The sequence below is a fragment of the Muntiacus reevesi genome, chromosome 2 (genome assembly GCF_963930625.1).
Source record: "Muntiacus reevesi chromosome 2, mMunRee1.1, whole genome shotgun sequence".
Taxonomy (NCBI): Eukaryota; Metazoa; Chordata; class Mammalia; order Artiodactyla; family Cervidae; genus Muntiacus; species Muntiacus reevesi.
The window spans coordinates 181088084-181109513 of record NC_089250.1 but is presented as its reverse complement, the minus strand read 5'-3'; the positions used below and the strand labels follow the sequence as shown (position 1 = coordinate 181109513).

Here is a 21430-nt window from a genome sequence, read left to right as displayed (position 1 = left end):
GAGGACCATCCTCACTCAGAGCCACAGTCTGTGCAACTTTTATTTCAATCAAGAAGTAATCAAATCTATATACAGTCTAAAAACAGTGTAGAAAAGGTGAGTAAAAAGGCCCACAGTCCATCTGGAGTGAGGATGGAGGTGGGCCTGGCGAGCGTCGTACCTGGCACCCAGATGGGCTGGGCACTGTCCTGGCAGTGATGGTGACAGGGCCAAGCAGAGGGAAGCTCACTGGGCACAGGGCATGAAGGGCACTGCCTGCCTGGCTGAGTCACCACGGGGCAGGCAGAGACCCCAAGACCAGTCATGTGGCCCACCGGATTTAGGCCTAGGTCAGGCCCAGAGGAAGCCGAGACCCGGCGTGGATTCTGTTAGCAAGTCCACACCTGCAGGGGGAAGACTCCATTTCAAGTGCCACTTGAAATGGCCATGCAGCCCCAAAGTCATCCGTACCTGCCCCCCACTGCCTGGGCTGCTAGCTCCCACCCGCCTCCCTCGCTCCCACTTTCCCACGCATCCCCTGTGGGCGCCCTGAGCCATGGCGCTGACCTTAACAGTGCTGTCCACGGCTCCGGAGAAGAGCCGGCCCCGGGACACGGCCAGCGCAGTCACACTGCCCTGGTGACGCAGCAGTGTCTGCGTGCAGATCATGTTGTCCATACTCCAGACCTGGGGACACAGGGGACATGAGGACCGCCCAGGCCTGGCACCCTCCCTGAGCCACCCCGAGTCGCCCCCTCCAGTCGCTTGGCCGGCTCATACCCTGAGAGACCGGTCATAGGACGCGCTGAAGACCTTGGTCTGGTCTGGCGTCGAGATGACCGCCAGGGCATACACAGTGCCAACATGGCCCGTCAGGGTCCGCACCTGCTCCTTAGACTCGATGTCCCACACCTGGGGGGGTGGTGCCGGCAGGTCAGAGGCACAGATAGGGGCGGACAGGGGCCCGGAGTCAGAGGCTGCCCCCCACCGCGTCTGCTCTTACGTGGATGAGGTTCTCGTAGGTGCCGCAGACAATGTGGTGATTGGTCACGGCGATCGAGTAGACGCTGCCGCCAGACGTCTGCAGAACGTGGATGCAGTCGAGGGTCCGGATGTCCCAGATCTACGGGCAAGCGTGGGCCACTTCGTCCCAGGCCAGGCCGCCCACCCAGGACCAGGGTGCATGTGAGGGCCTCCCTGTACCGGCCCGGTGGGGGCAGGGCAGATGGAGCTGGCTCGGGGTCGGGGGGGTGGGGGGACCCACCTTGATTGTCTGGTAGGAGCCACTGTACAGGTAGCTCTGGGCGGCCACCAGGGCTCGCACCCAGTGGTTGAGGCCGGTGAGCTCCTTCTTCAGCTTCAGCTCGGTGCCCACGATGTCCCAGACCTGTGGGAGTGGCCGTGAGTGCAGGCCGGGGAGGCACGCATCGGCATTGGGCATGCACACACCCCACCTGGCCTGACCTTGATGGCCTTCAGGGAGCCGCTGAAGAGCATGTTGTGTGACGACACCAGCGTGCACACCGGGTTGTCGTGGGCCCGGATTGTGTTCACCTTCTGTAGGTTCTGGATGTCCCATACCTGGAGGGAGACAGGCACGAAGCCTGAGGCCCTGCCAAGCCCAGGCCCCAGGGGCACAGCATGCCCGGGGTTCTCAGGCATGCGTGGGGCCTGACCCCGCCCTCCCGCGGGCCCCACTCACAATGATGGTGCAGTCGGCCGAGCCACTGTAGAGCTTGCACCTGGGGAAGCAAAGCCAGGGTGTCAGGGCATGCGAAGCCAGCATCCCTACTGACACCGCCCTGGTCAGGCCAAGCGAGCATTGGCCACTGGGAACCAGAGGTCTGGGCTGTTGCCAGGACCACTACTGCTTCCTTGAGCCCAGCCTCGGTCTTTCCACCTCAGCGAGAGGACCTTGGACGCGCCTGCCTGGCAAGTGTCTGACAGCTGAGCCAGGAGGTAATTACCCTTGTTAGCATTGCTGGCAGTCAAGCTGTTGCTTCCTGTGCACCAGCATCTCACACACACACACACACACACACACTCACGCCCACAGCACACAGCCTCATGAAACGCGCCAGGGGGCACAGTCTAGAAGGGGCACTCTGGGCTGAGGGGGTGGCCAGGCCCTGTTGGCCAGCAGCAGCCTGCCTCCCCTCCGGTCCCGCCTGTCCTTGGCCACCTGAGGCTCTCCGGCGTCAGGTCTCTGCTCAGGGAATGCACAGCGTCAGAGACGGAGGCCTACATACCCCCACCCATGACTTGGCCCTGCTCAGAGTCCTAGGAGTGGCAAAGTCACTCTAGGACACATGCAGCATGGTCCACATGGGCCTGTGCTCAGTGGACACACGTGCACCCACACTCACCCCTGGATGCAGAGGGCCAGCACAATGCCGTCATGGCCCTCCAGCGTCTTCTGGCACTTATAGGTGGTACACGTGTCCCACACCTGCAGAGACCAGGGTCAGGGCAGATCACAGCAGGGCCAGCCCGGTGGCAGGGGTCACTACAGCACGAATGATGTGAGCGTGGGGGAGCGGAGAAAGCCCTGTCCATGGGTGGGCCTGGAGCTGGCAGAGGTTGGCGTGCCATGCCCAGCCCTGCTGCTCCAGGGTGCTCAGCCCCTGGGCAGGCCCCTACCCACCTTGATGGTCTTATCGGAGGAGCCGCTGAAGAGCAAGTCCCCCATGGAGTAGACGCAGAGACACCAGACGGGGCCCTGGTGGCCCACAAACGTCCCCTTGCACTTGAAGATCTGCTGCGGGTCATACGCTGCAGAGAGATGGGCGGCGTGAGGGGCCTGGGGCCCTGGGGGTTGCAGGGTGGGCGACGGGGGGCCCACACTCACATCCAAGGATGCCCATGTTCAGCCGTGCGTTGATGTGAGACAGCTCATCCTGCGGGGCCAAGAGCAGAGCAGAGCAGAACATGGGGTGGGTGGGGCCCCAAAGGCCTTTCCTACTCCAGGCAGGGCCCCCAGCACAGACACCTAATCCTGAGTGGCAACAGGCCTCCCAGCATCCAGCCCCGCCCTCGGCCCCTGCCCGCTCACGTTCAGCATGGACGCGTCCCTCCGGAACTCCATGAGGTCCTCACTGAGCTTGCTCTGGTTTTCGTCCAGGACGTCTGAGCGGCAGGGCAGGGGGTGTCAGGGACCCAGAGGCGGGGCTGGACCCCTGTGCCCCCTGGCCCGGGCTCTCACCAAACTTGAGCTCCAAGCTCTTCTCCAGCTGGTCGATCTTCTCCGAGAGCTTGCCCAGCATGGAGCGCAGGAAGGCAATCTCCTGGTCCTTCTGGGCCAGCGCCACGTGCATCTCGTGGAAGCGGTCGTCTGTCTGCTGCAGGAACTCCTTCAGGCCCTCGAAGCGGCACGTCTCCAAGTGCGTCTCGTATGTGTCCTGGTTCCCGATGAACGTGCACCTAGCGGGACAGCACAGCTGCCCTGCCCACCTGCCCGCCCAGGCAGACCCTTCCCTCTGCCTCTCCAGCTCCAAGTCTCCCGCAAATCCCACTTCTGTGCTGAGCCACAACCCTGCGCACACCCGCTTGCCCACCACCCGTCCCGCCTCCCCCAGCAATCCAGCCACTGTGCTCCGGCCCAGAGCTCCTCCAGGGCTCCTGCTCCCCCTCACTGGCTTCCACCCCGAAGAGCCAGCTGCCGCCTCCTCTGCCGGCCCCTCTCCCCTCTACTCTCAACTCCCTGCTGCTGGTCCAGCTGCCGGAAGCCCTCTCCCAGGTCCGGGCCCGGCTCGTGCCCTCGCATGCATCAGTCCCCAGCTCCCCGGGCGCCGTGTCCCCGCACGCCGTGTCCCCGCAGGGCTCAGGTCTCCTCCTCAGCACCTGTACCTCAGTTTGTAATTACACAGTCGACGGTGTGGCTCCCATTAAGGCCGTCTCCCCAGTGCCCGGCACTCAGGCGGATCTCAGCCAAGGTTTGCTGAAGGAGGGACCGTGAATGCAAGCCCAGGCCCGCCGCCCTCCGCCCGCCCACCCCTGCCCGGGGCAGCCCCTTGCACCCACCCCCGCCCACTCACCCGTACTTGGAGTGGGGACACTTGATGTGCTCGCACTCCTTGAGGTGGGCCTCCAGGTTCATCTTGAGGAGGGGCGGGCAGCTGGGGTTGTTGGGGCAGCGCACGGGCCTGTAGTCACAGCTGCCCTCGTGGTCCCTGGAGGGGCAGCCGGGCGGCACAGCGCGGGGGCTGAGTCCCCAGAGGCCCCAGCTCCCAGGGGTTCCGGGGGGGGGGGGGGGCGGGGACTGGGGGCAAACGGGGGCCCTTACTTTCGAGCGCTGAGTTTGATGGTGAAGGGGCACCCTCGAGGGTCCACCTCGAAGACGGAGGGCTTCCCGCCCCCCACCGCCCGACAGCCGTGCCTGCAGTGGATGAAGAGCTCGCCAATCTGCTCGGCCACCGCAATATTGTTCACCACCACCGTCAGCTTGGCGTTGTCCACAGGGCACTTCTCTGGGGGGGAGGGCACGCTGACTGCATGGCCCGCCCAGCCAGCCCCGCCCCGGGCCTGGAGCCTGCTCCCCTTCAGGGTGGGCTGAGCCTCCACCGGGGGCTCATCCCCTCATCTGCCTTCCCCCTCTGGGGCTTCTAGGACAGGAAGGGACGAGCACTGGGTGAGCGGTGGTGAGAGGCCTCTCCGTGGCCCTGGGAGTCTGGGGTAGTGGCAGGGGGCTGGGGACAGAGCGTGGAGCGGGCCGGTGGCCAAGCCTGAGCTGGCAAGGCTGGCAGCCCTGACAGCAGGCGCTGCACCCAGGGGTCTCGTCCACACCTGCCGCTGAGGATGCCGAGCTTGGCCTGAGTGCTTGCCCAGGAACTGCCACTGTGGGAGGACTAGGGGGCTCCACTAGTGCTGGGCCCTGGGCGGACCTCCCCAGAGGGACTTCCCCGCCGCTGGGGACCCGGGTGGCCGGGCCTGGGCTGAGAGGGTCCTACCTGACTTCAAGGCGCATCTTCGGCAGAAGGTGTGCTGTGGGGACAACGGGCAGGCAGGTGGGGTCACGGCCACAGTGGGGCCCACCCCTCGCCCACTGCAGAGAGCAAGTGCCGGGCGGCCAGACTGGGCGCCCCACGGTTCGGGGCTCACAAAGCGCACAGGCCAGGGAGGGCAGCTCACCCCACACGTGGTGATCACGGGGTCCTTGAACACGCTGCAGCAGAGCTGGCAGCACAGCTTCACCGAGGGCTGCTCGGCGAACACCAGCGGCTCCTGGAAGCAGGGAGGGATGAGGGGGCGCCGGGGCGGCAGGCATCCAGCTCCCCCTCCCACGGGCTGGGCTGTGTCCTGAGGGGAGCCCACTGAGACCTAGGGCTCGAGGGGACTCGTGCATGGAGAAGCCCTCAGCTATGCCCACCCTCTCCCTGGGACGCAGAATAGAAGGGGCCCTGGGTGGGCTCCACTTTTCCTTCCGAAAGCTGGTTCCTGTGTAGCCCCTGGGACGGGGAGTGAAAACGTGCCTGGGGGACCTGGCCTGGGCCCCCGAGTCCCCGATGTGGGCCTGTGCAGACAGCGGGCCCCTACCGGGGCCAGAGGGGAAGGGGCCCCAACCTCCCGGCACAGGGAGGGCTTCCCGCCAGCCACACCTACCGGCTCCTCCTCCTCCTCCGGCAGCGAGAACGTGGAACGGAGGGACATGCTAGACTCGGAGTGCAGGGAGCGCACAGAGATGGCCGAGTCGGAGCGGCGAGGCGTGCTGATGGGCGGCTGCGGGCAGCGGGGCGGCCGTCAGCTGGCGGGAGGGCCGGGCCGGGCCCCCCGGCCCAGCGGGCGCCCACCCAGTCCCCAGTGTGCCGAGTGCGCAAAGCCGGCCCTGCGGTCCTGGCCCTGCAGTTGGGACGCCCGCTCACGTCTGCCAACTCTTTGTGTAAATGGAGAGACTTCCTGCTATTCAATTCTACGAGGACACGCTCGGCCTGCTTCCTGCTTCCCGTGAGGGAATGTGGGCCACAGAGGGGGCACCTCCACCAGCCAATCCCAGGGAGGGGGTGGCCACGGTCTCCAGACTGCCGGAGGGAGGGGCTGAAAGGCTGGCTGCGGGAGGCTGCGGGGCTCCAGGGGCCCACGGGCCATCCTGCCTGGGGACAGTAGGCCAAGCCAGGAAGGCTCCCAGGGGAGGGTGGACACCCCACCAAACCCTAGGCCAGCTTCTGAGAATAGGTGGGAGGGCCACAGGTGCTGGCCTCTGCCTGAGCCCCCAGAGACATAGAGTGGGGGCACGCCAGGACGACAGGCACTGTCCCTTCCTTCCCTCGGGGCCCAGAATCCTCCAGGAGAGATCCTACCAGAGCAATTGGTCCAGTCACTCCCATGCTCCTCTCTCAGCCTTCCAGAAGCCTCATTCAAGAGCCATAAACCTCCTGCCTCCATGCCCAGCCTGCCGGCCCCTCTGGGCCCAGCCCCCTAGGCCCAGCTGCCTCCTTCTGAGCTGTGGGGGGGTGCGCGGACTATTGGAAGGGTCCCCTCCCCACAAGCCCGAGGCACGGGACCCCTGCAGGCCCAGGGAGGCTGGCCAGGTAGTGCCAGGGCCCGGCTTCCTGGTGTGCAGGCGGCAGAGATCCATGTACCCAGCGTGACCGCGGACGGGCACCTCCTTTGCCAGGGCAGCGCCCGGCAGCCCGAGCAGCACGTTTGCATGAAAACGCCACATGAGGAGCGAGCGGGGAAAGTCAGAGGAAGTGAGTCAAACCACCCCCAGGGCAGCGATGGAGACCACAGGGTGAGAGCAGGTCCAGGCGGGAGCGGGGCCAAGTGCGCGGGCTGGCCAGGCTCTCTCCCCCGGCTGCTTGCCCCCTGCAGGGACCCCACTCCGCCTGAGTGCAGGGGCAGCGACAGGCCTGGGCTGGGCGCAGGGCCGCTGGCCCCAAACCACAGGGCCTGGGAAGGCCGGGCTCCTCAGGGCAAGCAGGGGGCAGCCTGGGGGGCCCAACAGCCAAAGACTTGGTGTCCAGGTGGCCGCGGCTCTGGACCCTCATAGCACGTGCCCACATCCCGAGCCACCAAAACCCAAGGATTCCAGACACCACAGGCACAGGGAGGCCACTGTCCTCAAGACCCAGTCGGGCAGGTGGGCCTACTGCTTCCTGCCTTGCTCCATGAACACGTCATAGGCCCCAGACACGTGACAGGCCCTGGGCACATCATGGGCCCCGGGCACAGAGGCAGGCAGAGCCCAAGGGAGGGGGCCCGTGCTTGGGGAGGGCCTAGTGCCGTTCTGGGCACATAAGTGTGTTTTTTGAATAATTAGAAATACTTCTTTTTCTCCCTATTAAACAGAAAACAAGAGCTGGCCACCGAGGAGAAACCTTTGGTGCTGGGGGGCTATCAGGGCTGGAGAGCCAGCCAGAGGGAGGTCCAAGGGAAAGCAGGGGCAGCCCAGAGAGGTGGGCGAGGGTGAGGGTGATGGCCCGAGGGTGACTGCGCCCCAGGCCTGCCACCCGGGCCCGCCTTCGCTCCCCCCTGCAACCCCAGAGCCTAGTGAGGGGCCAGTGGGCAGAATGACAGGGAATGAATGGCCACTGTGACCCTGGCCCCACTGCGTGGGCACTGACAGCCAGCTCCAACTCTGCCCCAAATCCCTAAATCGGTAACCCCCGCCTGGGCCTGTCCACATTTCCCTGCCTGCTGGCTCCTGTCTCTGGTCAGGACCCCCAGGCTCAGGGCCCCTTCCTCCACCCAGCAACCCACACACACAGCCTCCACTCGGTAGGAAAGAAAGCTTCAAAAACGGGGATCAGACCTGGTCACCCTCCTGAATGAACCTTCCGTGGCTCCCACCATCCCCACAAGAGGGAGTTAAACATCCAGATCTGCGGGCGCTGCAAACCCCGGCCCGGCTGCACCTCGCCCGCCGCCCCTCTGGAAACCTCAGGGTGTCGCTGCGCTGGGCCCCTGCCTCACCACTCTCTCCACCCTCACCCCAGAGCTCGGGGCACTCCCCGCAGGCTGAGCCTCCACCTTCAGCTCCTCCTGGGCCCCGGGCCCTGGGGAGGAGGGGCCTGGAGAGAGAGAGGCCTGCTCCCGAGGGCAGAGAGGAGTGCGGCGCAGACCCACCATGCTGTCCTCCTCGTCCCGCGGGGAGTAGGCCAGGGAGCTGGAGGAGGAGGGCGTCCTGCGGTGCTGTTTGTACGTGCTGGTCCCATCGGCTGCAAAGAGAAAGGGCCACGGTGGGCCGTGCGGGGAGGCCAGACCGCCGGGGCGGGCCGCGGACACCTTTGCATGTGGGCCAGGCGGGGCCGGCCTGGACAGCCCCAGCACTGAGCCTAGAAGCCCCCCGCCCCCGCCCTGCCACCCCCAGGCAGAGAGGTCCGCAGCCCCTCAGCTGGTACCGCAGCCTGGTGGTCCGGGCCCCTCTCCGCCCACCTCTTCCTGCCTGTCACTCCGACTGCTCAGAGAAGGCACTGGTCAGGGGTTCACGTGGGAACAGGAGTTCCTCTCTGAGTCACTGAAGCCAGCAGCCGGGGGCACATAGTGGTCTAGGGCCCAACCGGGCCCAGATGTCACCACACCAGCCCCAAAGGCATGGGTGCACGATCCAGGCTTCAGCGGGCTGCCCTGTGAGTGGCCCTGAGTCCCTGCCTGGTGGGGGGCCTGCCAGGGCAGCTGGTCAGCCCTGGTCACTGGCTCTGCCCTGCCCTGACACTGAGGGGGTGCTGGGTGGGACAGGCCCCCTCGCCCTCTGCCCAGGAGCTCTTGTCTGCCAGGGCAGTGTGCCACGCAGCTTCTAAAGGCAGATGAGAAATCAGGGACCCGAGAGTTGCGGGTAGGGGAGATGCATATTTGCTTTTCCCTCAGGAACATCTGAGGAAAAAAAGAGAGCTCTTTCAGAGCTCCTGGGGGGTCACCTGGCAGGAGAAAAGAGCCTGGGTGAGCAGAGGTGCGCAGCAGGCTGAGGGCCCCGCCACCAAGTGTATCCAGAGAAAACGCTGGGTGGGGAAGATCCCCTGGAGGAGGGCACGGCAACCCACTCCAGTGTTATTGCCTGGAGAATCCCAAGGACAGAGGAGCCTGGTGGGCTACAGTCCAGGGGGTCACGGAGTCGGACATGGCTGAGGCGACTTAGCACACACGTGTGTACTGCGAGGAGGGGCAGAGCCCTGAAAAAGCAGAAGGACAGTCAGTCCTGCCTGGAGGGGCCACGTGCCGTCTCAGGGAGGAGGCTGTGCCTTCGTGTGCTAGTTCCTCCCCAAGGGACCGGACTCCAGGAAGGGCCCCAGGAGTCTCTCCTGCCACCTTCCCAGGCCCGGCCTGCCCCTGAGCCCAACTCTAAGAGCCTGGGGTGGGATGAGTCAGGGGTCACTTGATCAGGGACAGGGTGTGAAGTGGTGCCCACCCAGAGAGGCGGCAGGCAGGCTCCGCAAGGAGGTGCAGGGGGGCCTGGGGGCAGGCAGCGGGATGGTGGACTGCCTCTGCAGCCCAGGCTGGCTTGGGCTCCAGGCTCACCTTTCGTGATGGTGGTGACAGCCGAAAAGGCGGGCCCGAAGGTGGTTTCCATCCTGGTCTGGAGAGAGAATGAATGTGACTCAGCCCTGACCCCGCGGAGGATGTGGACACACACGTGGATGTGGGCTGACACTATCCCACTAAGGAGCCCGCATGCACGCACACTCGCAGACACACCAACCACACACATGGCACAGCCCCCCCTCGAGGGACCTCCAGGGATGGACTGCATGTTCCAGAAAGCCCCCCGGGGCCCTGGGCGTGTGGGGTGGGCACGGGGAGTGCCCAGAGGCGACCCTCCCCGGCGGTGTCCCTCACCCCGGCAGTGTCTGGGGTGGGAAGGTTGCTCGGCCCCCCGGAGAAGCGGTTGTAGCGGGCGCCCTTGCCCGAGCTCATGCTCTAGAGCGGCATCCAGGCTCCTCGGGCGGTGTCCCCTGCAGGCAGAGCACAAACATGGGGCTCCAGACTGTGGCCCAGGCCCTGCTGGTTGGCGGGGCTGCTCCGCCCGGGGGCAGGCCTGCTCTGGAAGGCCTGGCTCCACCACCAATTGCAACAAGGGTGGGTTCCTGCGGTCCAAGCCCCCTCCCCTCCCGCCTGCGCCAGGTGTGGACAGGCCGGAGGGAAGGAGGAGGCCCGGGATGGGGGCCAGGAGCTGGTGCTCAGTTCCACCTTGCTCCAAGGCTTAGCCCTTGGGAAAAGCCCACCAGTTCTGCCCCCCGCCCCCAACTCCTGCTCTGCTGTTCCCCGGGGTCCAAGGTCCAAATGCCCCTGGGGCCAAGGCTGGGCCAGCCTCAGGCCATTTCCTGCCAGGGTAGGTGTGGTGAGGCACCAGTCTCCAGGATGGCAGGATGCTGGCCACACACCAGGGGACCTGTGGGTGGCACCCCACCCCTCACCAGCCTCACCACACACAGAAAGCCCCTTCAGGCAGGAGAGGAGCACAGAGCTCAGACTGCTGACGATGTGCAGGTCGCCCGCCCCAGGAACAGAGCGTGGCCTTGCTTGCCCCGCAGGGTGCTCAGTCTCCAGGGCTGGGGTAAGCAGGTAGTAGGGAGATGGGGCTGTGGGCATCACCCCTGGTTTCTGGGGACTCCCACCCAATAAGAGGAACTAGGGTGGGCCCAGGGAGAGCTAGCCAGGCCTGGGTGTAAGGAGACCCTGTCAGCCGCCCACAGAGGACGGGCCCTCCCGGAAGGCAGCTTCACTCCCAAGATAGTACCCACCCTGAGGGGGCCATCTGATGCAAACAGCTGACTCATTGGACAAGACCCTGATGCTGGGAAAGATTGAGGGCAGGAGGAGAAGGGGACGACAGAGGATGAGATGGTTGGATGGCATCATGGACTCCATGGACATGAGTTTGAGTAAGCTCTGGGAGTCGGTGACAGACAGGAAGGCCTGGTGTGCTGCAGTCCATGGAGTCACAAAGAGTCGGACACGACTGAGTGACTGAACTAAACTGAAGTGGCCATATCAGCAGACCCCCCCACCCCCGCCCCCGTGCCAGAGCGGTGTGCCTGACGTCAGGACCTGCCGAGTCTGCAGCCCGGAGCACCGTGTCCCGCCATGGCAGTCGGCTGTGTTGAGAGCCCTGCATGGGGAGGGAGGCCACACGCCCAGGCCTTGTCACCAGGCCCGCGTGAGCTCTCCACCTCAGGAGACCTCCAGTAGCCTCACCTGGACACGCGGCACGGGCTCATCACCCAGCACCCGGCCCAGCCATCAGACCAGCATCAGGAACGGCTCTCCCCATGCTGCGGGGCAGGCAGGGGCCCACCCAGTGGTCTGGGGGTCCTACAGGATCCCAAGGCTCCAGGGGGAAGGACAACCCAGGCCCCCACAAGAAGGCGGGAGATGCTCTACGCCCCCCATGTGAGTCCAGCAGACAGCAAGGCACAGTCCAGTTGGTTCTGGCACTTTCCACGCCAGGCTCTCCTGAGCTGGCCCATCCAGCGACAGCCACGCCCCCAACAACAGCCAAGCAGTGTGCCCTGGGGCCCACCCGGCAGGACAGCAGGGAGGGGCTGGCTCTAAAGCTCTCCTCACTTCTCCCCAGCTGCACCCTTCCAAAGACCAGCTCTCACCATCAGCCCAAGTTTTGAGACTCAGGCTTCAACAAGGATGGCTCTCAGCCCCCACAGGTGGCATTGCCATGGGGACCCCTGCCCGCCTGCAGGGCTCTGAGTGCCTGAGGGGGTCCCCAGAGCTTGGCCAAAGCCTGGCCTCCTGCCGGCTGCTGGTCCTGCTGTGACTCGAAGGGCTTGCCTCCCCCACTCTGTGGCTTGTTCTCTAGTGGGTAGCAGGGGCTCTGGAAGCCCACCTCCAGCGCCCCTGTGGGTCTCCCTGTTAAGTAGGAAGTCCTGGGGGCTGCCCTGCTAGGAGTAAGGCCACTGGGCTGTGGCTGCGTGAGGCCCAGCCAGCTCCAGCACTCAACCCATCAGCGCAAAATGCTCCGCCCCTTTGGGGAAACCCTCGGCTGGCTCTGGGTGGCCGCCGGCTGACACTGACCTGGATTTTACAATCATCTGCTCCCTCCGCTGCAAGCTCCCCGGGGCCACGAGGCCAGCTGCTGGCTGCAGAGAGTGGCGTCCACGGACCGGGCGGCCGTGACCCTGGCAGGCACTCCCCCCAGGCGGCAACCAGCCTGCTGCCGCCCGCGCCCCCCCCCCGCCCCGCCCAGGGGTGCCGGTTGCCTGAGCGCCTGTTGCAGTGGCAGTCTGGCTGTCCCGCTCCGAAGTGAAGTAAACAGAAAGGCACGCAGGACTGCAGGCAACATGCAAATCAGCCGGAAAGTCCCCAGACAGCCAATAGGGTCAGGCGGGGCGATGACACAGGACCCGGCCAGTTGCAGGGGGACTGGCCCGAGAGAGCCGGGCTGAGGGGCTGAGAGAGGGAAGGACGGAGAGAATCACTTCCCGGTTCACAGGGTTCAGTGCACCGCCCCAGCCCTGGATGGTGGGGGACCTTGGTCGTCCCGCCCACCCGCTGCCCTGGATGGTGGTGCAGGGGCCTTGGTCGCCCTGCCCACCCGTGCACCCCAGATGGTGGGGGGATCCTGTCCGCCTGGTCCACCCATGCGCCCTGGATGGTGGGAGGACCCTGTCGGTTCTGTCCACCCCGGATGGTGGGGGACCTTTCTGCCCCACTCACTCATGTGCCCTGGAAGGGGTGCGGGGGTGGGGTGCAGGAGGGAGGGGACTGCCGCCCCGCCCACCCGGAACGCTGAGATTGCATCCAGAGCTTCTAGGAATTGAGCGAGATGCCCCCGGCCCGCCCTCAGACTGGCCCCCCCAGGGGCTGCATTTCGTAACAACAGTCCTCCCCGGTATCCTCTTCCTGGAGGCCAAAACCCCAGCAACGCAGAGCACAGCTCAGCACTCTGGGGGCTGGGGCTCCACGGAGGCGGCCCGGGGGTGTGCCCGGGCCCTGGGGGAGGAGGCCCCTTCCCCACCCACAGTCAGCCTGAGGCGCGTAGGCAGGCAGGAAGTTGTCAACAGAGAGTGAGAATCCTCACCCACGCCAGAACCTGGCCCCTGGTAAACTGGGAAAAGCTGTGGGCTGGCAGACCCGGGAGACCCGAGTGGGGGAGGGCCAGAAAGCGCTCCCTTCATCCTTCCTCCCTCCCGGCCGAGGCGCCTCAGCACAGTCTGGGGGCTGGATTCAGAGATCCTATCCCTGAGAAAGGCCCCAGTCCTGATGGAAATGGGGTGTCCACCTGGGGTGAGGCTGGAGGGCCAGGGGGACCAAGAACAGCCCCTCCCCTGCCTTGCCTGGGCCAGGGTCAAGGCCCAGGGGTCCCTGTCCACCCACATCCACCGGTGTCTAAGGCTCTCCTGGGGCCCGGGGTGCACTCACTGCCCAATGAGGAACTAGATATTCGCCCCAAATGCCCCAGCGCCTGAACTCCATCCACCCTGCTTCGGGAAAGCCCCCCACCCACTCCTCTGATCAGCCCCCATGGAGGGAGTCCAAAGGGATCTGCTGGGTGGCCACTTCGGGAGTGTGAGACATGACACCCCTTCCCCTCGGGCAGTACCCAGAGGGCTGTAGGGGCAGCCAAGGTCAGCGGGGTGGCCAGACGAGGCCGAGATCTGCCTCGAGACAACTGCTCCAACAGCCCAGGCAGCGGGTGTGGTGGGGTGTCCCAAACAGCACGTCCTGAGCCAGCGGGGGGCGGACTGGCCCCTAGATGCCATCAAGCCACACATTGGATGCTGTCTGCCCCAGGGAGGGGCATGGGTGGCCCCACAGAGCTGTGTGCAGCCTTGGCCTCACCTGCAGACCACAAAGCCCCGGGGAAGCCCTGCCCCAGGGCCCCCTGGCCCAAGCCCAGGCCAGGCTGCCAAGTCCTATAGAGACAGGCCTGGTTGCCATAGCAAAGCTGCACACACTTCCCGTCACTGTTCCCTGCATCTCCTTAATACGCCTTTTCCATCCCAGACAGTCAGGCTGTGACTGTCAGGGGTCCCCTCGGACCCCAGCGCGCCCTGGTCTGGGGCCTGCCCAGCCACCTTCCCTCCCAGTGCTCAGCCCAGGCCTTTGCCCTCTCTTCTCCATCCTGCCCCTGGCACCCACAGCCCAGACTCCACAGAGGTTTCAGAGCTGCCCAAGACACGTGCTGTGGCCTGTCCTCCCCAAGGTTCTGCCCCCTTGCCCTCTCCACCCAGCCTCCTGGCCTTTCCTGTCCAGGGGCAGCCTCTCCAGCCTGCCCGGCCCTTCCTGCACCACAGCCCCGCCTTAACCTCCACTTGGCAGTGGAAATGCCTTCCCCTCCCCACCCGCCCTGGGGGCCAGCCTCATCCCCCCCAATCCTTTCTTCTCCATATCTAAGGATAATGTATGAGGTCAGGGATTGGCCCAGCCTGGGGGACATCCAGAGGGCTTCCTGGAGGAAGGGGCTGGCCAGATCCAACACAGGGAGAGAATGTGCTGGAAAGAGGTGGCACTCATCCTCCTCTCTCAGTGTCCAGCTGCAGGGCCGCTTTTTCCTGCCCACACCCTCCCTCCACCTCAGGGCCCAGCCAAGCCCCAATGGCTGTCCTAAATCAGGGGGCCTAAACTCGTGGAGACAGGCCCAGGGCCTCAACCTAAGAGCCAAGTGGCTGGCAGTCCCTGGGTCCGTGTGCACCTCCAGGCTCCCCTGGCCATTGTCTCATTGCTCCCTGTGTGGCTCCTGTCTCCTGGGTTTCCTCCTTCTTGTTTCCCAGTGGAAGTCGGGGAGGGCATGCAGTTTCTGGGAAGATCTGGGTCTGGAGGTGAGCAGCCCACGCCCCTCAGCCCTCGGGCACACCCCTCCAGCCCTGGTTTCTGCTGGGCTGCTCCACCCTGCTCCCCGGGGGTTCCTGGGAACATCCATCTCCCAAAAGACTTCCAGACAGCCCACTTTCTCCTCCCCAGGCAGCTAAGGGTCAGGTGTGCACAGTGACATCAGCACCAGCCCCCACCTGACTCGACGCTGCTCTGGGGAGCAACCATCTCTTCTGACTCAGAGCTAGCACACGGGGACACTGAGGACATCAGCTGAGAGGGATTGGTGGGTCCGTCTTCATGGGTCCCCCCGCGTGAGCCAGCCAGAGGCCTGAAATGCTGGATGCCCACCCGCGAGTGCCAGGCTCCGAGAGACGTGAGTTCAAACCCCACCTCTGCCACTTGGCAAGTGTGCAACTTCGGGCAAGTTGTGTGCCTGCCTGGTCCTCAGGTTTCTTCACCCACTAAATGGATTGGATGTACTCAAGTCTGGAAGGAACTATGAGAGATGCCATGTGAGTTAGCAATGAAGGCTCCACCGACATCAGCTCCTTCTTGAGAACTGACAATGGAAGCTGCAAGGTCACCGCAGGCACAGACAGCCAGCAAGAGGTCAGGGCTGACCAAAGTCCTGTTCCTTTTGCTTCCTCTGTGGCGGCCAGTGAACCAAGGGGCCCCACCTTGCAGGTAAACCAGCCCCTCCCCGAGTCATCAAGAGGCTGGATCATCGCATCTGGGCAGCCAAAGCCTCCAAAGTGGCTCAGGCCCTTCAGCCAAATCATCCTCCATTTCCCAAATTGCCCATTCCTTTGTCCAGCCAACTGGCCAAGGTTCACACTTGAGTCTGAAGAAGCCAGGAGCCTGGCGGGGGGGGGGGGGGGGGTGGAGAGGAGGCAGAGGGTTGGAGGTACCACTGAGCTGCTCAACCTGCCAAAGGCACTTTTCTGGGGGTTCCTGCCGCCCTCTTAGGCAATACTGAAGACCGTAATCTTTTCCATTTGTTTCCAGAGAGATCATGACACAGGATCATAGTGGAGTCACTCCACAGAGAACCTCAACTCGAGCCCCTCCTTCCTGGCTGGGCTCTTATCAGCCAGGTAGCCCATGTCCCAGCTCTCACTGCTCCAAGGGAGGAGGGTCTGGCTTCCTGGAGGCAATGCTGTTGTAGGATGTAGGCACCTTGAGACACAGGGACTAGAGTTTCCAAGGAGAAGCTTGGATGCCCAGAGCAATGCAAGGGGGAATTTATGACAGAGAGGAGAAGAAGTGTGGAAAGGGAGAGACCCAAAGAAAAGAAATGTGGAAGAGAGATGCCACATGCTTTCCAAAGGCCAGGGGTGGGCAGCCCCCAGGAGAGGGGGCCCGTGTGTATATGAGGAGAGGTCCGAGGGATGGGAGGAGGGGAAACTGATGAGCAGCACAAAGCTCTAAGCAAAGACATAGCACAGCAGGGTGGAAACCCTCCCCGCTGCAAGAGCAGGGTACGATCCAGCAGGACCCCAGACTCAGCCCCAGCTGACCATCCTGACCTGGCTCAAGACAACCTGGCCCAGGCAGCCAGACCCAAGTGAAGATTAGAAGAGGAACCCACTCCTGCCCCCCACACACAATCCAGCCTCCTCACGCTCTCCTTCCCCAGTGAAGCCAGCAGTCCATCCTCCGCACACAAACAAAGGCACTTGGCTACACAGACCTGACGCTGGCTCTCCTATGCTCAAACTCCCCAACAGCCTCCCTTGTGAGCACCACGCAGCCTCCATCCTGCACTCTGGCCTGGCCTTATCACTTCACCTCTCACCCCATCGCCAGAACCCGCTGGCGTCCTCTGAGCTTTCTCATCCTGGGCCTTTGCAGTCCTTCTTCCTCTGCCCAATATGCTTTTCCAGCAACTTCCCCCCAGGACAGGCTGCTTGCAGGAGATGCCCCTCCTCAAGCCCTTCAGGAGCCCCCAGTACTGTCTCTTTCTCAATGCCCTGCTTCTTTGTTTTTCATAGCACCTGTCACAGATCATCATGACTGTGTCTGTGTATTGTGGGGGGATTCCCCCCCCCATCACCGGTTCTGAAGAGGGGGGACGCTTGGAAATGGCTGGAGACATTTTTGGTTGTCACACCGGGGGCGAGGGAGGCTACTGGTATCTGGTGGGTGGAGCCCAGGGATAGTGATCAACACACTACAAGGCACAGCGGGCAGTGACGATGGGCACGAAGTGCCAAGAGGGGCGAGGCTGAGAAACCCTCCTCGAGAAGAGCACAGGAGAACTGGGGTCTCGCTCTCCGCAGTCTCCCCGCGCCTGTGACAGTGGTGGGCACCCGGAGGCGAACCGTAAACGGAGGAAGAAAGAGCGAATAAAGAAGAGAACGGAGGAGAGGAGCGAGCGACGGCCCAGCTGACAGACAAACGCACGGACGAGGGAAAAGCCGGCGCGCCTGAGCCCCGCCCCCCAGGCCCGAACCCTTCCCGGGGCCCCAAACACCCGGCCTCTTGCTCCACCGCGCGGACCGAAGGCGCGAGCCCCGGCCCCGGCACGCCGCGCGAACACTCACCCGCCCGTGGCCGCTCGAGAACGGGAGCACCACCCTTTCGCTTCATCGTGCCCCCTCGGCCGCGGGCCGGGGAAGGGACGGGCCACTCGTGCCGGAAGCGCGCCGGCGCGGTGCCCGCCGGAAACTGTAGTTCCCCGGCTCTCGCGGCCCCAGGCGGCTGCCTTCCCCTCGGCTCTTCAGGAACTACGACTTCCGGTGGCTCCGGCGTCGCAGGGATGGATTGGTGGCTTCGGGATCACTCTATGTTGCAGTTCGGGCTCTGATTGGCTGGGTATATCCGTCAGTCACAGCTAGGTTCAATGGCCTCTGCAAAGGGGTGGGGCTTAAGGGTGCTGATCCGCTCCCGAAAGCGATGCCAGGGCTCGGTTGGTGAAGACAGGAAGAGTGGAAGGAAGAGCGTATCAGCATTGACGGGGGCGGATACTTCTTCCGGGATTGCCCAATCGCAGAGCTGGAACAGTTTCTATAAGTACTTGAGTCCGGCAGACCTGCGGTCTTTCAGGATCTAGCACGCGGTGGAAGGTGTTTGTCTAGGTGCGAATGATGCACGTTGGAGGAGGGACCCTGGCCCGGCGGGGCCCGGGAAGGTGGTCCAAACTCGGCCAACCTGGCCCCCGGGCTCCTCTCTCAGCCCGAGCTCCCACGTTGATCTTTAGCTCTCTACGCTCCTCTGCCTCCAGCTCGCCCCAGTTGCGTCGGAAGTCCGAATTGTTTCTGCTTCCCAGAGGTAAGGCTGGGCTGGGGCTGGCTTCCCAAATTCAGTTCCGAGCCTGTGATGAATTGCTTTAATTTCTGACACCTCGTATGAAAACTGCACGTGCAGTCTGATTATATTGCAAGACTGAGGCTTTAGGTGCCCCCACCGTGGAAGGGCCTGGGGGTGAAAACACGTCTTGCCAGAAATGGCAGGATAGAGCATCTGTCTACAATTGGGCTCTTTCTGACTTTCAGGACCGTTGGTGACCCAGCTGGAGACCTTGAGGTCAGCGTCTTTCTAAGGGGCCCTGGTGCCCTGATGGGGATCCTTGGATTCCAGGTAAATCCAGGGCCTTTTCCACCTGTGACTGGGGAATGTCTGGCTTCTCCCTCTCTTCCCGCTTTCTGCCTCGTTTTTTTTCTAAGGCTTCCCTCTTAGGAGGAAGGCTGGTGTTTCGTGCCTTTGGGGAAGATAATTTCTTGAACCTCACTCAAGGCAAACTGCCTTGGTCAAACTCAATGCTATGTCCGGTAGAATTCATACTTCCCTTTAGGCATTATCAGGAACGCAGGGTGAATGACTTGGGACCCTCCTGTCGCTCCCACCTCACCCTCTGCCTTCGTGCCACCTTCTGTTACTCCCAATTTCAGTTCCTCTAAGTTATTTTCATTCTTTCTGGGACCCCCTTCACTTCCAGCCTGTGCAGTATATTCCCACCTGCAAGCACCCTATTACCTGGTCAGTTCCATGCAGCCCAGTCCCCTGGGGACACACTCAAGTATAGGAAAATAAGAGAGACCTTAAGGTCAGTTCAGCCAACTGCCATGTATCAAGTTTGATACTCAAAGTTTTCTAAAAACCCTTAAGAGGCTGTCCCTGAAAGAGAACAGGGTTTTCTTCCTCTTAGGTCACTTCCTTGATCTTTTTCAGTGTTAACTGGCTTTAAAATATACTTTCTCATTCCTTCTAACAGGCTGACCTCTCTGCTCCCTAGGGTCAGTCCCCCTGAAACTCGGCAAAAACTCAGTTACAGTTAGGTCCACAAACACAAATGCCATAGCTCCTAGAGGTGGCCTTTGAAGTATTTAGTGATGGAGGAGAAGGAAAGGACTCACCATGAAAAAGCCAGGCCAAGGCTCAAACTAAATAGATGGCCTTTGCTCTCGGCAATGCTTCATAACCTCAGGGCAACCCAAAGTGGGCAGGAGAGGTCAGCCATCAGTCTGGAGGTGAGACCAACAAGGAGAGTTTAGGCGTTAGCCAACTAACCATTGGCCAGTGAGTACCAGGAGGCCCCGGGCCATGCCCAGTCTACACACAGGCCAGTCACTGGGGATGGGACTGCCCTTGGTCGCTAAGGAGGGGCCCCTTCTCCTGGGATGGCCATGCTGGAAGCCCAGGGATTCAGGTTGCTCCCCTGCCACAAGATGTCTGTATCCATCGAGGAGCCCCTGATGGCAGGTACGTTTTTAATACAGGAGCCACTTTGTCCAGATTTCTCATGCTGGGCCTCCTTCCTGGTGACTAGCTGATGGAAATCCTTGCCCCCTTTACTTGACTGAGCTCTCACATGCCTTTTGAGTTGAGTGTCCTACCCCACTATCAAGGAGAGACCTGGGCTCCCTCAGGGCCACATGGCAGTTAGGAGGCCTTAAGCAGCCTCTAACCTTGACCCTGGCTAAGGCTGATCAACAGGAAGAGCGAGGGCCTGTTCCCAACCAGAGTCTGCAAGCCGTGAACACTACAGTTTGAAACAGGTCCCTGAAAGGCCATAAACGCCCAACGGGCAGAAACTCACCTTGAGCCAGAAGCTGCCATAAGATTAGATGGAAAAGGTTACAACCCTAAATAGATGCATTCTTAAAACATAGGCTCTTGGTGCTCTGTCTGAATCCAAGAGTCCCATTCTGTCAGTTAGTCAAATGAGGGATACAGGATGGTGCGAGACCTCAGCAGGAAGATGCACTGGTCCCTGTACACCCCCTTGTGGCCAATCCTTATAAAACTCCCTGAAGATGCTGTGTGATTCACTCTCTGACCTTAAATCCCAGTTGACCCCTCACAGTATCAGATTGCCTTTGAGCAGACTAACCCCAACCTGGACCAGATGCAACAATGCACTTGGTGGACAAGTACCCACCACAGGGGTGTTGGGACGTCAACAGTTGTTTGCCCAAACCCTAAGAAAGGAATTAAAGAAATATGCTAAAAGGGACTGTTCTACAGTCTGTAGATATATGTTGATATGGAGGCTCAGATGAGCATGACGTTGAAGTTCTTAATTTCCTCCAAGCCTGGGGTTACCGGTTCTTCCAGAAAAAGGCACAAATTTCATAGCAACAAGTTCAATACATGGAATATATTATAACGCCTGGAAATAGACAGCTGTTCTAAGAGAGAAGAGCTACATTAGGTTTGAGTGCATCTGACTGGAAAGGAAGGGACTACTCTGGAGGGTAGGGTCCTAATACAGATGCTGGGAGACGTTCCTCAGCCAATAGGCTATTTTTCCAAGCAACTGGATTCAGTGGCTTCAGGTTGGCCTGGCAGTAGCTGCTGTCAGTTTGATTACTGGAGGAGGCTAACAACCTTAACCTTTGGAAAGTGAAAGCCACTCAGTCTTTGTGACTTTTTGCAACCCCATGTTGCAACTATACAGTTCATGGAATTCTCCAGGCCAGAATACTGAAGTGGGTAGCCATTCCCTTTTTTGAGTTGTCATATGATCCAGCAGTCCAACTCTTGGGCACATACCCAGACAAAACAATTCAAAAAGATAACATGCATTCTGTTATAATGTCTTTTCATAATGAAGAGAGAAAAAAAAATGGTTGCTTAAGTTTATTGCTATGCTCACCACTTCGGTAAACTGGTCTGCTTATTGCTCACCACCTCTGCTTCTGTGAACCAGCCTATTTTATTGGGTCAGCCAAACTGCTTAGGTGGGAAAGTCACTACGACCCAGAGCTCCATGCCATATAAGATGGTCAGAACAAAGCCTGTGCACTCACCCTCTGGAGGCAACTGCAGAGTCTGAACAGGTGCTAAATAAACTGTGCTGTTCTTCATCTCAAAGTGTCATTTGTCTCTTTCCCTTGCCGTGGTTTCTGTAACAAGACATGGAAGCAACCTAAATGTCCATCTACAGATGTACATATATGCTATGGAATATCGTTCATTCAGTAAGTCCTGTCCAACTCTTCGGGAACCCATTAACTGTAGCTCACCAGGCTCCTCTGTCCATGAGATTTCCCCGGCAAGAAGACTGGAGTGGGTTGCCATTTCCTTCTCTGTAATGAGTTCTAAGTCAGCCTTTTCACTCTCACCCCCAAGTGGCTCTTTAGTTCCTTTTCATTTTCTGCCATTAGGGTAGTATTTGTGTATTTGAGGTTATTTCTCCTGATGTGCTCATTCGTGTCCAACTCTTAGTGACCACATGAAGTATGTAGCCCATGGAACTCAGTCCTGTCCACCTCTTTGAATGTTACTCAGCCGTAAACCATGAAATGCT

At 61.7% G+C, this 21430-nt stretch overlaps 1 protein-coding gene and 1 non-coding gene across 5 annotated transcripts; one reads left to right on the top strand and one right to left on the bottom strand.

The window, feature by feature from the left end:
* Positions 1-22: 22 nt before the first annotated feature.
* Positions 23-17382, bottom strand: TRAF7 (TNF receptor associated factor 7). 4 transcript variants are annotated; one of them, XM_065924068.1, is made up of 21 exons: positions 17223-17382; positions 9748-9863; positions 9430-9487; positions 8041-8132; positions 5578-5694; positions 5107-5199; positions 4926-4959; positions 4262-4445; positions 4020-4148; positions 3182-3399; positions 3032-3105; positions 2828-2876; positions 2624-2751; positions 2346-2428; positions 1682-1721; positions 1444-1560; positions 1244-1366; positions 983-1102; positions 760-891; positions 547-666; positions 23-383 (listed from the first exon to the last, which is right to left on the bottom strand). In XM_065924068.1, the coding sequence occupies exons 2-21, from the start codon at positions 9823-9825 to the stop codon at positions 369-371; spliced, it is 2004 nt and encodes a 667-aa protein (XP_065780140.1). In that variant the 5' UTR covers positions 9826-9863; positions 17223-17382; the 3' UTR covers positions 23-368. The 4 variants fall into 4 exon arrangements, with proteins under 4 accessions (XP_065780140.1, XP_065780138.1, XP_065780139.1 ...); XM_065924066.1 differs by having other exon boundaries at positions 4014-4148; positions 17223-17380; XM_065924067.1 differs by lacking the exon at positions 17223-17382 and adding an exon at positions 11938-12089 and having other exon boundaries at positions 4014-4148.
* A 607-nt stretch (positions 17383-17989) lies between these two features.
* LOC136162240 (small nucleolar RNA SNORD60) lies at positions 17990-18072 on the top strand. The gene has a single exon (XR_010662049.1). It is a non-coding gene; the product is annotated as a small nucleolar RNA SNORD60 (small nucleolar RNA).
* Positions 18073-21430: the final 3358 nt, after the last annotated feature.